The 16,978-nt window shown below is 56.4% G+C and overlaps 1 protein-coding gene across 1 annotated transcript in view; it reads right to left on the bottom strand.

Annotated features, from left to right (window-relative positions):
- Window positions 1–16,978, bottom strand: part of LOC119974183 — a 56,336-nt gene that overhangs the window by 13,028 nt on the left and 26,330 nt on the right. The window contains exon 5 of the mRNA XM_038812890.1: window positions 16,754–16,837. Within this exon, the coding sequence (XP_038668818.1) occupies window positions 16,754–16,837 (84 nt within the window). The remainder of the gene's footprint in view (window positions 1–16,753; window positions 16,838–16,978) is intronic.

A 16,978-nucleotide genomic window follows, 5' to 3' on the forward strand; every position in this document is an offset into this window, starting at 1 on the left:
GCTGACGTCAGGAGGAGACGGGACTGGGACAGCACACTGACGTCAGGAGTAGGTACTGGGACAGCGTGCTGACGTCAGGAGGAGACGGTACTGGGACAGCGCGCTGACGTCAGGAGGAGACGGTACTGGGACAGCGCGCTGACGTCAGGAGGAGACGGTACTGGGACAGGGCGCTGACATCAGGAGGTGACGGTACTGGGACAGGGCGCTGACATCAGGGGGTGGCGGTACTGGGACAGCGCATTGACGTCAGGAGGAGACGGTACTGGGACAGGGCGCTGACATCAGGAGGAGATGGTATTGGGACAGAGTTCTGACGTCAGGAGGTGGCGGTACTGGGTCAGCACGCTGACGTCAGGAGGAGATGGTATTGGGACAGAGTTCTGACGTTGGAAAGAGATATTCTGCCCCACTGGGCACTGGACCTGTGCACTACCAGGTCTACCTGAGAGGGCATGACTGTGGATGGCATTCTTTTTTTTTTTAAATTTAGATTACCCAATTATTTTTTCCAATTAAGGGGCAATTTAGTGTGGCCAATCCACCTACTCTGCACATTTTTGGGTTGTGGGGGCGAAACCCACGCAGACACGGGGAGAATGTGCAAACTCCACACGGACAGTGACCCAGAGCCGGGATCGAACCTGGGACCTCAGCGCCGTGAGGCGGTTATGCTAACCACTAGGCCACCGTGCTGCCCAGGTGGATGGCATTCTTGATGTGTTGGTCAGGCTGGGTCGATGTGGACTGCACTTATTGCAGTGTAGCGAGAGACAGACTTTCAACACTTGATAAGATGCAACATGATTTTATTTAACGTCTAAACTTTTATACATGTTGAACTGTGGGTTGACACCTTGCTGACTTGATTGGAGACCTGATACTAGCCTAACCAGACTTACGAGCTACCACATAGTGTTTGCACTGGCTAGCTCACGAGCTCTGACTGTCTCAGAGGCTGGATCCCGAGAGAGCGGGAAAACTGGTGCCCTCTGGCTTTGTAGTGGTCGTGTCCTGTCTGGTGATTGGCTGCTCTGTTCTGTGTGCTTACAGGTCATCCTGTGTGTCAATCACTGCCTGTCTGTACTCCATTATATACATGGATGTATATTATGACATCTCCCCCTTTTTTTTATTGTTTGTGTTTAGATAATAAATATTAAGACACGTGTGGATGTGTATGTGTGCGTGATTATATGCAGAATGTGTTAAAATGAACTTATGTACATAGGAAGGTGTCGTAGTGCAAATATAGGGCCGATGAAACGGTACAAAAACTATATTTACAGAGGTCAAAACAATGAGGTAACAAAATTGTGCAAAAGTTCAGTCTATAAATTCAGGTTGACCACCTCAGGGGTGGATCAGGGGCCGCCTGCACTTGGATAGGTGGGACCGCCGCCAATGCGGTGGCCGCGGAGGTCGGCAGGATTGCTGGTAGATCGGTGGCCTCGTGGTAGGGCCGTCCGGAGGAAGCATTGTGTGAGGCAGGACATCATGGTTAGGTGGCGGGCGTGGAACTCTGCGCAGCGCCTGTCTGTTGCGTCTTAGGAAGGAGCCATCAGCCATGCGGACGAGGAACAATCTCGGGGCCACTTGCTTGACCACCACAGCTGTGGCGGACCAGCCACCGTCAGGCAACTGTACACGAACTCGATCAGTTGGGACCAGCTCGGGGAGATCCGTGGCATGAGCGTTGTATGCTGATTTCTGTTGGGCCCGAGACTGCTGCATCTTTTGTATGGCCGTGAGGTGGTCAAGGTCTGGAACATGGATGGCTGGAACCGTGGGCTGCAGAGTGCGATTCATGAGCATCTGCGCTGGAGACAACCCAGTGGACAGTGGGGTTGCCCTGTATGCCAACAGTGCCAGGTTGATGTCGGAGCCCGAGTCTGCAGCCTTACATAGTAATCTCTTGACGATATGGACCCCTTTTTCGGCCTTCCCGTTTGACTGTGGGTAGTGGGGGCTGGAGGTCACGTGCCGGAGGTTGTATAGCCGGGCAAAATCAGACCATTCCTGGCTGTAAAAACAGGGACCGTTGTCACTCATCACCGTGAGCGGTATCCCATGCCTGGTGAACGTTTCTTTGCAGGCTTTAATCACCATTTTCGACGTGAGGTCGGACAGCTTCACCACTTCTGGGAAATTGGAGAAGTAGTTGACCAGGAGGACATAGTCACGCCCCTTGGCGTGGAAAAGGTCGACACCGACTTTGGACCATGGAGAGGTCACTATATCATGTTGCTGCAAAGTTTCTTTGGGTTGAGCTGGCTGAAATTTCTGACATGTGGGGCAGTTGAGGACCGTGTTGGCAACGTCCTGGCTGATGCCCGGCCAATAGACTGCCTCCCGAGCTCTGCGTCGGCATTTCCCGACCCCAAGGTGACCCTCATGGAGTTGGCCAAGCACCATAGCTCGCATGCTCTGCGGAATCACGATCCTATCGAGCTTCATGAGGATGCCGTCCACCACCGTCAGGTTGTCCTTGACGTTATAAAACTGGGGACACTGCCCCTTCTGCCAGCCATTCGTGAGGTGCTGCATCACACACTGTAGCAGAGGATCCTTGGCCGTTTCCTCACAAATTTGGATGACCCTCTCATCAGAGGCCGGAAGATTGGTGGCACACAATTGCACCTGCACGTCGATGTGGCAGATGAAGTCAGTTTGTTCACACGGTGTGGTGATAGACCTGGAAAGGGCATTTGCAACAATGAGTTCTTTGCCTGGCGTATAGGCAAGTTCAAAATCGTAGCGGCGTAGCTTGAGAAAGATTCGTTGTAACCGAGGCGTCATGTCATTTCAATCCTTCTGGATTATATGGACTAATGGTCTGTCTCAACCGTGAATTTTGGCAGGCCATACACATAGTCGTGGAACTTGTCGATTCCCGTCAGGAGGCCCAGACATTCCATCTCAATCTGAGCGTACCATTGCTCAGTGGGCGTCATGGGTCTGGAGCCATACACCACTGGGGCCCAGGAGGAGGAGTCATCCCGTTGGAGGAGCACCGCCCCAATACCGTCCTGGCTCGCGTCAGTGGATATTTTGGTAGGGTCAAAAAATGCCAGAACCGTGGCTGTGGTGAATTTTGCCCTCAGCTCACGCCATTCTTTCTCATGAGCGGGCAGCCACTGGAATTCCATCGACTTTCTGACGAGATGGCAGAGAGCTGTCGCGTGGGACGCCATGTTGGGAATAAACTTCCCGAGGAAGCTGACCATCCTTAGAAAGCGGAGGACTGCCTTCTTGTCCTCTGGGGTCTTCATGGCGTTGATCGCCGAAACCTTGTCAGCATCAAGGAATTTGATTTCTGATTGACCGAACGAGCACTTGGCCCTGTTGAGTTGGAGACCATGCTCATAGATTCTGTGGAATACATGCTTGAGGCGAGCGATGTGTTCCATAAACTTGCACCCCCTCGATACCTTCCATCATCTGTTCCATGATGCGGTGAAATACTTTTGAGGCAGAGATTATGCCAAAAGGCATCTGGTTGTAGCTGTAGCGACCGAACGGGATATTGAATGTGCGCAGCTTGCGACTGGATGCGTCCAGCTGTATTTGCCAGAACCCCTTGGAGGCGTCCAGCTTCGTAAAGAATTTGGCATGAGACATTTTGCTGGTCAACTCTTCTCGTTTTGGTATCAGGTAATACTCCCGCATGATGTTGCGGTTTAGATCCTTGGGGTCGATGCATATTCGAAGCTCCCCTGACGGCTTCTTGACGCAGGCCATGGAGCTGACCCAGTCCGTGGGTTCTATGACCTTTGTTATGATGCCCTGGTCCTGGAGGTCCTGTAATTGCTGCTTGAGGCAGTCCTTGAGGGGTGCCAGCACCCGACGTGGTGCGTGAATCACAGGGGTGGCATTTGGTTTGAGCAGGATTTTGTATCGGTATGGGAGTATGCCCATTCCGTTGAACACGCTATGGTACTGCATGATGATGTCATTAATTTCAGCCTGGAAGTTTTCATCAGGTGAGGCCGTCGCCTGTGACGATGACATGGTGTGGACTCGCTGAACCAGGTTCAAGAGTTTGCAGGCCCGAGCACCGAGCAGGGATGCTCTGTCAGGTCCTGTGATCTCGAACCGCAGTGTCACTTTAAATGACTTATTGGAAACGCCGAGTTGGCACGAGCCACTGACAGCTATGGCATTGCCATTGTAGTCTAGGAGCTGGCAGGCCGGTGGAAGGTTTGACACAGATGGTGTCGAGATCGGATTTCGAGATGAGGTTCACCGATGCGCCGGTGTCCAGTTTGAACCGGATGCGAGCCTTGTTAACTGTGAGGACAGCACACCACTCGTTGTCGGGATCCACGCTGAGGATCGAGAGGTGCCTCACTATACTGGAGAAAGGCAGCGCATGCTTCGTAATGATGCCCACCTGGTATGGGGATTTTAGGCACTCAGCATCAGGATCTGTTGGGCTGTCGGTTTCGAAGTCTGGCGTGGCCTGCTGTATTGAATGGACACTTCTGCGCTGTGGCTGGGATCGCTGGATGCTGGGCAGTGGAGCAGATCTGTAAAGGGCTGTGTAGTGGCCAAGCTTGCCACACTGTAGACATCGTCGTGGTTTAGCCGGACATGCCGCTTTAAATAGGCAGAGGCACAATTCGGAAACGCATCACGTCAACGTCAGCGCGTTCCATGCGCCATCGCCCCTGCGCAGTCTGGTCGGTCTCGCCGTCCCCTCGGTCGTGGCGTGCATGCGCAGGGACCTGGGAAAAGCGCGCAAAATGGCCACTCTCGTCGATACTTATGCCCTGCATTTGTGCGATAGCGTGCACCCGTTCCGCCTCGTGGGAGGCTAGCTTTGCCATTTCTGCCGCCCTGATGTGGGAGTACCGGTTGTTAGCGTGCTCGTGGAGAACGCACGTTTCGATGGCGATGGTGAGGGTGAGCTGCTTGACTTTCAGAAGCTGCTGGCGATGGGAATCGGAGTGGACCCCGAAAACGATCTGATCCCGGATCATGGAATCAGTTGTCGAGTCATAGTTACATGACTGCGTGAGGATGTGGAGATGGGTCAAAAAGGACTGAAAAGGTTCATCCTGACCCTGAAGCCTCTGCTGGAAAATATACCGTTCAAAGCTCTCATTCACCTCAATGTCGCAGTGGCTGTCGAACGTCAGCAGGACTGTTTTAAATTTCTTCTCGTCTTCGCCTTCAGCGAATTCAAGGGAGTTGTAGATGTGGATGGTGTGATCCCCGGCTGTGGAGAGGAATAGTGCGATCTTCCTGGCATCCGAAGCGGCCTCGAGGTCGGTGGCTTTGATGTATAGGAGGAACTTTTGTTTGAAGATCTTCCAATTTGCACCGAGGTTGCCGGCGATGCGGAGCTGCGGAGGAAGGTGAACGTTTTCCATGTCACCGGATGGCTGTTTGCTGGTCAACGCTGATTCACTCAAGGTAGGTCCGTCAAATTGCAGCATCACTCACTGGTACCATGATGTGTTGGGCTGGCTGGGTCGATGTGGACTGCACTTGATGCAGTGTCGTGAGAGACAGACCTCCAACACTTGATAAGATGCAACACGATTTTATTTAACGTCTAAACTATTATACCTGTTCAACTGTGGGTTGACACTATGCTGACTTGACTGGAGACCTAATACTAGCCCAGCCAGACTTACGAACGGGATATGGCGCTCGACTCATTGATCGACAGTTCCACCGCGCCACAGCAAAAAAACCGCACCGACCTCCTCAGAAGACAAACACGGGACACCACTGACAGAGTACCCTTCGTCGTCCAGTACTTTCCTGGGGCGGAGAAACTACGACATCTTCTTCGCAGCCTCCAACACATCATCAGCGAGGATGGACATCTTGCCAAGGTCATCCCCACACCCCCACTACTGGCCTTCAAACAACCGCGCAACCTCAAACAAACCATTGTTTGCAGCAAATTACCCAGCCTTCAGAACAGCAACCACAACACCACAAAACCCTGCCAGGGTAATCTCTGCAAGACATGCCAGATCATCGACATGGACACCACCATTACACGTGGAAACACCACCCACCAGGTACGCGGCGCATACTCGTGCGACTCGACCAATGTAGTCTACCTCATACGCTGCAGGAAAGGATGTCCCGAAGCGTGGTACATTGGCGAGACCATGCAGACACTGCGACAACGAATAAACGGGCATCGTGCGACTATCAACAGGCAGGACTGTTCCCTTCCAGTTGGGGAACACTTCAGCAGTCAAGGACATTCAGCCTCTGATCTCCGGGTCAGCATTCTACAAGGAGGCCTTCAGGAGACGCGACAACGCAAAATTGCTGAGCAAAAACTTATAGCTAAGTTCCGCACGCATGAATGCGGACTCAACCGGGATCTGGGATTCATGTCGCATTACATTCGGCCCCCACCAACAAGCCTGGACTTGCAGAGGCCTACCGACTGAACTGGCTTGGGACAATTCACACCTCTTTAACCTGGAGTTACCTCTCTCTCTGCATCTTTGATGATTTGATTGCCTGCAGGTGCTCGCATTCCGGGGCATCTCTGACTGTGTCTATATAAACATTTCTGGAACAAGCCTTTCCATTCACCTGAAGAAGGAGCCGTGCTCCGAAAGCTCGTGTTTGAAACAAACCTGTTGGACTTTAACCTGGTGTTGTAAGACTTCTTACTAGACTTACTGGTGTTTGCACTGGCTAGCTCAAGAACTCTGACTGTCTCAGAGGCTGGGTCCCAAGACAACGGGAAACCTCGTGACCTCTGGCTTTAAAGTGGTCATGTCCTGTCTGATGATTGGCTGCTGTGTTCTGTGTGTTCATTGGTTATCCTGTGTGTCAATCACTGTCTGTCTGCACTCCATTATATACGTAGATGTATATTATGACAATTTTTTTTTTTAAAAACAGCACATTGTGTCCCATGAGTTTTGTTTGTGAAGACTGATAACTTATAAAACACCATTATAGTGCCTTCTTCTGGGGTGTCAGTTTGAAGAACAAACAAATTGCTGTAATCCTGTTTATGTAGCTATCGTATACTTCCTCCTCACTGTAACGGTGGAGGCATTGAAGGACTTGTGGAAGCCAGTGAACTGGTGCTGACTGGCAGCATTGTGACCCGCCATTCTGACCCCTCACACAAACGTCACTCAGCCTCTCTCCTTGTCCTTCACAGGCCCAGGTCTCCAACAGTCCCATCGCCGGGAATACCGCCCCCGCCTCCTCCTATTGGTCAGCGGAACAATGGGCGCCGGATGTGTCGTTAGGAAAGCTAATCACCCATTGGACAATCTGGGTGCCAATCAGGTGGAGCAAGGCAAAGTGCTGGGCAGCTGGCGATGGGGCCGGAATTCTCAACCTGAAAGCCGGTCACAGCTGCTGGGCGCTTCTCCCGCCATTGGGAGCGCCACGTCCGATCGTCCCGTGACCCTTCCGACACCCACCCGCAGGTCGCGATCCTGGGTTTCAAATACCCTGCACTGGATGAAACTAAAACAGAGGAGGAAATTCAGGTGAGAGAAAGAGAGAGAGAGAGAACGAGAGAGACTTGGGTGAGGGAGATAGAGACCTGGGGGCAGCGGGAGAAGGAAGAGAGAGAGAGAGAGACAGAGGAAGGAGCGGGTGAGAGATAAGGCAGAGAGGGAGAGAGAGTGAGACAAGGGAGCGAGAGAGTGAGAGACGAGGGGGAGAGAGAGAGCGAGAGAGAGCGAGATAAGGGGGAGAGAGAGGATAAGAGAAGAGCAAGAGTGAGAAAGACAAGAAAGAGAGAGAGACTGAGAGATGAGGGAGAGGGAGAGAGAGGTATGCGGAAGTGAGAGACCGAGAGATGAGAGAGAGAGAGGGAATGAGAGATGAGGAATAGAGATAGTGAGATGAGAGGGAGAAAATGAAAGTCGAGAGAGAGCGAGACATGAGGGACGGAGTGAGAGAGAGTGAGGTGAGGGAGGGAGAGAGAGAATGAGGGATAAGGAAGAGAGAAAGCGAAAGATGAAGAGAGAAGTTAAAATGATGGGAGTGAGTGAGATGGGGGGGGGGGTGGAGATAGTGAGGTATGTGAGTGTGCGCGAGATGGGGAGGGAACACGAAAGGAGAGATGGAGAAAGGAACTCAAAAGGAGAGATGGGGAATGTGGTAGTATGACTAGGGGTATTACGGTATCTGGGAGTGTGAGCTGCCATTGGTGCAGAGGACTCGCTGCCCATTGGCCCAGGTATCGTGTGCCTCTTAGCCCGATTGGCTAAGAGGAAGGTAGCTCCGCCTACGAGGCGGGGTATAAGAACCTGTGTCCCCGGCAGCCAGCCATTTTCCTGTACGTCTGCTGCCGGGTTCACTTCTTGCTAATTAAAGCCTTTCGTTCAGACTTCACCTACGTTTCGTGTCCATTGATGGTGTATCAATTTAATTGGCAAGACTTTAAAGGGTGGAGCTTCGCATCAAGCCGGAGTGTCTTCAACTCAGCCCGGACGCAGCAAATGCAACAGCAGCATTTAAGCACTGGCTGGCTTGCTTCAATAGCTCCCTGAGTCCCTGAGTACAGCCGAAAACATCCCGACGAGGGAACAGAAATTGCACACCCTCCACTCGTGCATCGGCACTGCCGTGTACACGCTCATAGAGGACACGACAGACTACGACGTGGCTATGGACTTACTTAAAGGACATTTCATACGGCCGGTGAACCAAGTCTACGCTCGGCACTTACTAGCCACTGGTGAGTCCCTGGACGAATTTTACCGTGCCCTCTTCGTGCTGAGGAGGAACTGCAGCTGCCCACAGGTGTCTGCTGCTGGGCATACCGAACTTCTGATCCGTGACGCCTTCATTGCAGGTATGCAGTCCTCGCAGATCCGCCAAAGAGTGTTGGAGAGAGAAACTTTACGCCTCACGGAGGCACGGGCCCTCGCCTCCTCCCTAGACGTTGCGAATCGTAACACTCGCGCGCACGCCCCCGACCGCGTCGGCCCCCTGGGTAGCATGGGACGTGACCTCTCTCACCCCCACGGACTAGGACCCCCCCCCAGGCCTGCGCTGCAGGGCACCCCGAAAAACCTGCGGTGCCCCGCTGCTATTTCTGCGGCCAGGAAAAGCACCCCCGCCAGCGCTGCCCGGCCCGTTCCACAACCTGCAAGGGCCGTGGTAAGAAGGGCCACTTTCTGGCCGTCAGCCAGTCTAAAGCGGTCGCTGTGGTCCCAAGCAGCAACCGCGGGTCCTCCCCCCCCCCCCCCCACTCCCCTCAGGGCTCCGTGCAGCCCGCGGACCTCGCTGCCCCCACCCCCCGCCACCACGTGCGATCCACGGGCGCCGCCATTTTGGACTCCCGACTCCACATGCGGGGAACGGGCGCCGCCATTTTGTCCACCCCCCACCATGTGCGGCCGAAGGGTGCCGCCATCTTGGATCAGCACCGAGGACCCCGTGGGTGACTACTCCCTGCCTGATGACGACTCTGAATATCTGCCACGACTCGCCTCCGTCACATTGGACCAGTTGCAGCCTCGTACCCTCTCCACAGCGACCACGAAGATTCTGCTCAATGGCCACGAGACAAACTGCCTGCTGGACTCCGGGAGCACAGAGAGTTTCGTCCACCCCGCCACGGTAAGGCGCTGCGCTCTCCCTGTTTACCAGGTTAAGCAAAAAATCGCCCTGGCCTCCGGTTCTCACTCGGTACAGATCACGGGGTGCTGCATAGCGGACCTCACAGTCCAGGGGAGGGAGTTTAAAAACTACAAGCTATTCGTCCTCCCTCACCTCTGCGCGGCAGCACTCCTGGGGTCAGACTTCCAGTGTAACCTCCAGAGCTTAACATTCAAATTCGGCGGCCCTATGCCCCCCCATTCTGTCTGCAGCGTCACTTCCTCAAGGTCGATCCCCCGTCCTTGTTTGCAAACCTCACCCCGGATTGCAACCCCGTCATCACCAGGAGCAGACGGTACAGTGCCCAGGACCGGACCTTCATCAGGTCCGAGGTCCAGCGGATTCTGAAGGAAGGGGTCATTGAGGCCAGCAACATCCCCTGGCGAGCACAAGTGCTGGTGGAAAAGACTGGGGAGAAGAATAGGATGGTCATAGACTACAGTCAGACCATCAACAGGTTTACTCAGCTGGACGCGTACCCTCTCCACGTATCTCCGACCTGGTCAACAGTATCGCGCATACAAGGTCTTCTCCATTGTGGACCTCAAGTCCGCCGACCATCAGCTCCCCATCCGCACGAGTGACCGAAAGTACACTGCGTTCGAAGCGGATGGGCGGCTCTACTACTTTTAAGGGTTCCCTTCGGTGTCACAAACGGGGTCTCGGTCGTCCAACGAGAGATGGACCGAATGATTGACCAATACGGTTTACGGGCCATCTTCCCGTATCTCAATAACGTCACCATCTGCGGCCAATACCAGCAGGACCACGACACCAACCTCCGAAAATTCCTCCAAACCGCAAAACTCCTGAACCTGACCTACAACAAGGACAAATGCGTGTTTAGCACCGACCGTGTAGCCATCCTCGGCTACGTAGTGCGTAATGGAGTGATAGGCCCAGACCCGGAACGCATGCGCCCCCTGATGGAACTCCCTCTCCCCAATACCCCCAAATCCCTCAAACGCTGTTTGGGCTTCTTCTCATATTACGCCCAGTGGGTCCCCAATTACGCCGACAAAGCCCGTCCCCTCATCCAAACAGTCACGTTCCCCCTGTCAATGGAGGCCCGCCAGGCCTTTAGCCGCATCAAAGCGGATATCGCAAAGGCCACGATGCGCGCTATCGACGAGTCCCTCCCATTCCAGGTCGAGAGCGACGTGTCCAATGTAGCTCTGGCGGCCACCCTCAACCAAGCAGGCAGACCCGTGGCCTTCTTCTTCCATGGGTACCTCCCACGCTTCCGAAATCCGCCACTCTTCGGTCGAGAAGGAAGCACAGGCCATCGTAGAAGCTGTTGGAGGCACTATCTGGCCGGCAGGAGGTTCACCATCCTCACAGACCAACGATCAGTGGCCTTCATGTTCGACAATGCACAGAGGGGCAAGATAAAGAACTACAAGATCTTACGGTGGAGGATCGAACTGTCCACCTACAACTACGACATCTTGTACCGTCCTGGGAAGCTCAACGAGCCTTCCGATGCCCTGTCCCGCGGCACCTGTGCCAACGCACAAGTGGACCGCCTCCGAGCTCTCCACGCAGACCTTTGCCACCGGGGGTCACTCGCTTCTTTTACTTTGTAAAGACCCCCAACCTGCCATACTCCATCGAGGAGGTCAGGACAGTAACTAGGGAATGCCACATCTGCGCGGGGTGCAAACCACACTTCTACCGCCCCGAACAAGCGCATCTGATAAAGGCTTCCCGCCCCTTTGAACGCCTCAGCATGGACTTCAAAGGTCCTCTCCCCTCTACCAACCGCAACACGTACTTCCTCAACGTGATTGACGAGTACCCCCGCTTCCCGTTCGCCATACCCTGCCCCGACATGACCACAACCACCATCATTAAAGCCCTACACACCATTTTCTCCCTGTTCGGATTCCCTGCTTACATTCATAGTGATAGGGGGTCCTCCTTTTATGAGTGACGAGCTGCGTCAATTCCTGGTCAGCAGGGGCATTGCCTCCAGCAGGACGACCAGATACAACCCCTGGGGTAACGGACAGGTCGAGAGGGAGAACGGTACGGTCTGGAAGACGGTCCTGCTGGCCCTGCGGTCCAGAAATCTCCCAGTCCAACCACTGGCAAGAGTTCCTCCCAGACGCCCTCCACTCAATCCGCTCACTTCTCTGTACATCCACTAACCAAACGCCCCACGATCGCCTTCTTGTTTTTCCCAGGAAGTCTTCCTCAGGGACCCCGCTCCCGACCTGGCTGGCTACCCCTGGGCCCATCCTGCTCTGGTGCACAAGTCGGACCCGTTGGTCGAGAGAGTCCAGCTGCTCCATGCGAACCCGCAGTACACGTATGTGGAGTATCCCGATGGCTGACAGGGCACGGTTTCCCCAGGGGACCTGGCACCCGCCGGATCCCAGCCCCCCCAACGCCCCCCCCCCAACCCCAACTGCCCCCGGCAGGCACCCCTCCCCCTGCCCCACCGACGCCTTTACACGCACTGCCAAGTGGACAGGATGACCCTCCCCCGGCCTGGCCCCCGCGAGCTCCAACTAGGGGTACGGACGCAGCCGCAAGAACTGGATCGTCGCTCCCGGAGTCACAGATGACCACCACTCCAACGTTGCAGCTCCGCAGGTCGCACAGGACGTCCAAGGAACCCGATCGGCTGATCGAATCCATGTGAACTGTTGATGGACTCTTATTTTTGCTTGTTCTCTATTTTTTTTTTCCATGCTCCAAACTATATAGTTACTGTGTTTTGACTCAACCCTGTAAATAGTTGTGGGCCAGTGAGCAGCCATCAGTGAAATTGTACGATCCAACATCTCTAGTCATACTACCAGTCTCTAATATACTCGCACAGACACACCGCCCCCCACCCTCTCCAGGTCCGCATTCCCCGTACGCAAACCCCCCCCCCCCGGTTCCTTTCTCAACATGGGGTGAATGTGGCAGTATGACTAGAGGTATTACGGTACCTGGGAGTGTGAGCTGCCATTGGTGCAGAGGACTCGCTGCCCATTGGCCCAGGTATCGTGTGCCTCTTAGCCCGATTGGCTAAGAGGAAGGTAGCTCCGCCTATGAGGCAGGGTATAAGAACCCGTGTTCCCCGGCAGCCAGCCATTTTCCTGTACGTCTGCTGCCGGGTTCACTTCTTGCTAAATAAAGCCTTTCGTTCGGACTTCACCTACGTTTCGTGTCCATTGATGGTGCATCAAGGACACGGGAGCGAGTGAGAGATGAGGGGAGCGTAGAGAGTTGGTGGGGACTGAGAGAGAGATGGGGACAGAGAGAGGGACAGACAGAGAGAGAGAGAGAGAGAGAGAGATGGGGACAGAAAGTAGGGGGCAGAGAGAGAGAGAAAGATGGGGACAGAAAGACAGGGACAGAGAGCGAGATGGGGGACAGAGAGAGAGATGGGACAGAGAGAGAGAGAGAGTGCAATAGGGACAGAGAGAGAGCAAGATTGAGACAGAGAGAGAGATGGGGACAGAGAGAGAGAGATGGCAACAGAGAGTGAGGAATAGGGATAGAGAGATGGTGACAAAGGAAGAGAGAGAGATGGGGCAAAGAAAGAGATGGGGTCAGAGAGAATGGGACAGAGAGAGAGGGGACAGAGAGAGAGATGGGACACAGAGAGATGGGACAGAGAGAGAGAGAGTGCAATAGGGACAGAGAGAGAGAGATGGGGACAGAGAGAGAGGGATGGCAACAGAGAGTGAGGAATAGGGATAGAGAGATGGGGACAAAGAGAGAGAGATGGGGCAAAGAAAGAGATGGGGACAGAGAGAATGGGACAGAGAGAGAGAGAGGGCTGAATTCTCTTTTTCAGTGGCTAAGTGCCGGCTCAAACGGAGAATTCGGCAGAGGTATGCGTAGAAAAAAAATCGGAGCTGATCCCTCACCAATTCCGGGACCAATGAGGGGCTAGCAGCGGCGCTGGAGAAACTCGGAGAATGGCCTGGGCTGCGCATACACACGACTGACGACCTGCAGCGGTCGCACTGTACAACACGGTACCGGCCGTGCGCGGACCACTTCTGCCATCCGCGACCCCACAGGCCACCCCCTGGCCACCCCCCACCTACACCCCCAGCCTTCGCAGAAGCCCCTCCAGCCAGCGGCACGGATTCCTGCCGAGAGTGGCGGCGCTGGTCACAGTCCGCAGCCACCACGCTGGATACCCAACTCTCTGGGAGAGAGACAGCTCGGGGGAAAGAGAAGCTCAGGGGGAGAGAGAGGAGCTCGGGGAGAGAGAGCAGCTCGGGGGGAGAGAGAGCAGCTCGGGGAGAGAGAGCAGCTCGGGGAGAGAGAGGAGCTCGGAGAGAGAGAGCAGCACGGGGAGAGAGAGGAGTTCGGAGAGAGAGAGGAGCTCGGAGAGCGAGAGCAGCACGGGGAGAGAGGAGTTCGGAGAGAGAGAAGCTCGGGGGGAAGAGAGAGAAAAGTTTGATGGGTGGGGAGAGAGAGAGAGAAGCTTGGGGGGGAGGGGAGGGGAGGGGGGGGGGAGAGAAGCTCCGGGGGGGGGGGGAGTAGAAGCTCGGGGGAGAGAGAAATTCAGGGGGAGAGAGAAGCTCAGGGGGAGAGAAGCTCGGGGGGGGGGGTGGGGAGAGAGAAGCTTGGGGGCAGAGAGAAGAGCAAGGGGTGAGGGAGAGAGGCTCGGGCAGAGGGAGAGAGGCTCGGGCAGAGGGAGAGATGATCAGGGAGCGGGAGAGAGGCTCGGGGAGAGGGAGAGGCTCGGGGAGAGGGAGAGAGGCTCGGGGAGAGGGAGAGAGGCTCGGGGAGAGGGAGAGAGGCTCGGGGAGAGGGAGAGAGGCTCGGGGAGAGGGAGAGAGGCTCGGGGAGAGGGAGAGAGGCTCGGGGAGAGGGAGAGAGGCTCGGGGAGAGGGAGAGAGGCTCGGGGAGAGGGAGAGAGGCTCGGGGAGAGGGAGAGAGGCTCGGGGAGAGGGAGAGAGGCTCGGGGAGAGGGAGAGAGGCTCGGGGCGAGGGAGAGAGGCTCGGGGCGAGGGAGAGAGGCTCGGGGCGAGGGAGAGAGGCTCGGGGCGAGGGAGAGAGGCTCGGGGCGAGGGAGAGAGGCTCGGGGCGAGGGAGAGAGGCTCGGGGCGAGGGAGAGAGGCTCGGGGCGAGGGAGAGAGGCTCTGGGAGAGGGAGAGAGGCTCTGGGAGAGGGAGAGAGGCTCTGGGAGAGGGAGAGAGGCTCTGGGAGAGGGAGAGAGGCTCTGGGAGAGGGACAGAACCTCGGGGAGAGGGTGAGAGGCTCGGGGAGAGGCTCTGGGAGAGGGAGAGAGGCTCTGGGAGAGGGAGAGAGGCTCTGGGAGAGGGACAGAACCTCGGGGAGAGGGTGAGAGGCTCGGGGAGAGGGAGAGAGGCTCGGGGAGAGGGAGAGAGGCTCGGGGAGAGGGAGAGAGGCTCGGGGAGAGGGAGAGAGGCTCGGGGAGAGGGAGAGAGGTTCGGGGAGAGGGAGAGAGGCTCGTGGAGAGGGAGAGAGGCTCGGGGAGAGGGAGAGAGGCTCGGGGAGAGGGAGAGAGAGGCGGGGAGAGGGAGAGAGAGACGGGGAGAGGGAGAGAGGCTCGGGGAGAGGGAGAGAGGCTCGGGGAGAGGGAGAGAGGCTCGGGGAGAGGGAGAGAGGCTCGGGGGAGAGGGACAGAGGCTCGGGGAGAGGGACAGAGGCTCGGGGAGAGGGACAGAGGCTCGGGGAGAGGGACAGAGGCTCGGGGAGAGGGAGAGAGAAGCTTGGGGGCAGAGAGAAAATCAAGGGGTGAGGAAGAGAGGCTCGGGCAGAGGGAGAGAGGCTCGGGCAGAGGGAGAGAGGCTCGGAGAGAGGCTCGGGGAGAGGGAGAGAGGCCCGGGGAGAGGGAGAGAGACCCGGGGAGAGGGAGAGAGACCCGGGGAGAGGGAGAGAGACCCGGGGAGAGGGAGAGAGACCCGGGGAGAGGGAGAGAGACCCGGGGAGAGGGAGAGAGGCTCGGGGAGAGGGAGAGAGGCTCGGGGAGAGGGAGAGAGGCTCGGGGAGAGGGAGAGAGGCTCGGGGAGAGGGAGAGAGGCTCGGGGAGAGGGAGAGATGCTCGGGGAGAGGGAGAGAGGCTCGGGGAGAGGGAGAGAGAAGCTTGGGGGCAGAGAGAAAAGCAAGGGGTGAGGGAGAGAGGCTCGGGCAGGGGGAGAGATGATCAGGGAGCGGGATAGAAGCTGGGGGGGGGGGAGTAGAAGCTCGGGGGAGAGAGAAATTCAGGGGGAGAGAGAAGCTCAGGGGTAGAGAAGCTCGGGGGGGGGAGAGAGAGAAGCTTGGGGGCAGAGAGAAGAGCAAGGGGTGAGGGAGAGAGGCTCGGGCAGAGGGAGAGAGGCTCGGGGAGAGGGAGAGAGGCTCGGGGAGAGGGAGAGAGGCTCGGGGAGAGGGAGAGAGGCTCGGGGAGAGGGAGAGAGGCTCGGGGAGAGGAAGAGAGGCTCGGGGAGAGGAAGAGAGGCTCGGGGAGAGGGAGAGAGGCTCGGGGAGAGGGAGAGAGGCTCGGGGAGAGGGAGAGAGGCTCGGGGAGAGGGAGAGAGGCTCGGGGAGAGGGAGAGAGGCTCGGGGAGAGGGGAGAGAGGCTCGGGGAGAGGGAGAGAGGCTCGGGGAGAGGGAGAGAAGTTTGGGGAGAGGGAGAGAGGCTCTGGGAGAGGGAGAGAGGCTCTGGGAGAGGGAGAGAGGCTCTGGGAGAGGGAGAGAGGCTCTGGGAGAGGGACAGAACCTCTGGGAGAGGGTGAGAGGATCGGGGAGAGGGAGAGAGGCTCGGGGAGAGGGAGAGAGAAGCTTGGGGGCAGAGAGAAAAGCAAGGGGTGAGGGAGAGAGGCTCGGGCAGGGGGAGAGATGATCAGGGAGCGGGATAGAAGCTCGGGGAGAGGGAGAGAGGCTCGGGGAGAGGGAGAGAGGCTCGGGGAGAGGGAGAGAGGTTCGGGGAGAGGGAGAGAGGTTCGGGGAGAGGGAGAGAGGCTCGTGGAGAGGCTCGGAGAGAGGCTCGGGGAGAGGGAGAGAGGCTCGGGGAGAGGGAGAGAGGCTCGGGGAGAGGGAGAGAAACTCTGGGGAGAGGGAGAGAGTTTCGGGGAGAGAGGGACAGAAGCTCGGGGAGAGGGAAGCCCCTACCCCATTACCAGCAGGAACTGAGAGCAGACACAGCTAGCCATGTACCCGAGCCAGGACTCCTTACCTTGGCAAATCATTGGCCTGTTGCAACTGACGGATTTGATGGAACAGTTCGAACAGTACAGCACCTGAACCGGGTACTCGGAGTCTGCAGACAAACAACAGGCATTACGTTTGAAAGTGATGAGAGTTTATTCTGAAACTGGGGACTTAAAGCAAAACAAGGCAGGTATGAGAGAGTGGATTGAGGAAAATAGACTAAAAAGTCTGAGAGAAATTGGCGAGTATT

Source organism: Scyliorhinus canicula, chromosome 12 (genome assembly GCF_902713615.1).
Source record: "Scyliorhinus canicula chromosome 12, sScyCan1.1, whole genome shotgun sequence".
Lineage (NCBI taxonomy): Eukaryota > Metazoa > Chordata > Chondrichthyes > Carcharhiniformes > Scyliorhinidae > Scyliorhinus > Scyliorhinus canicula.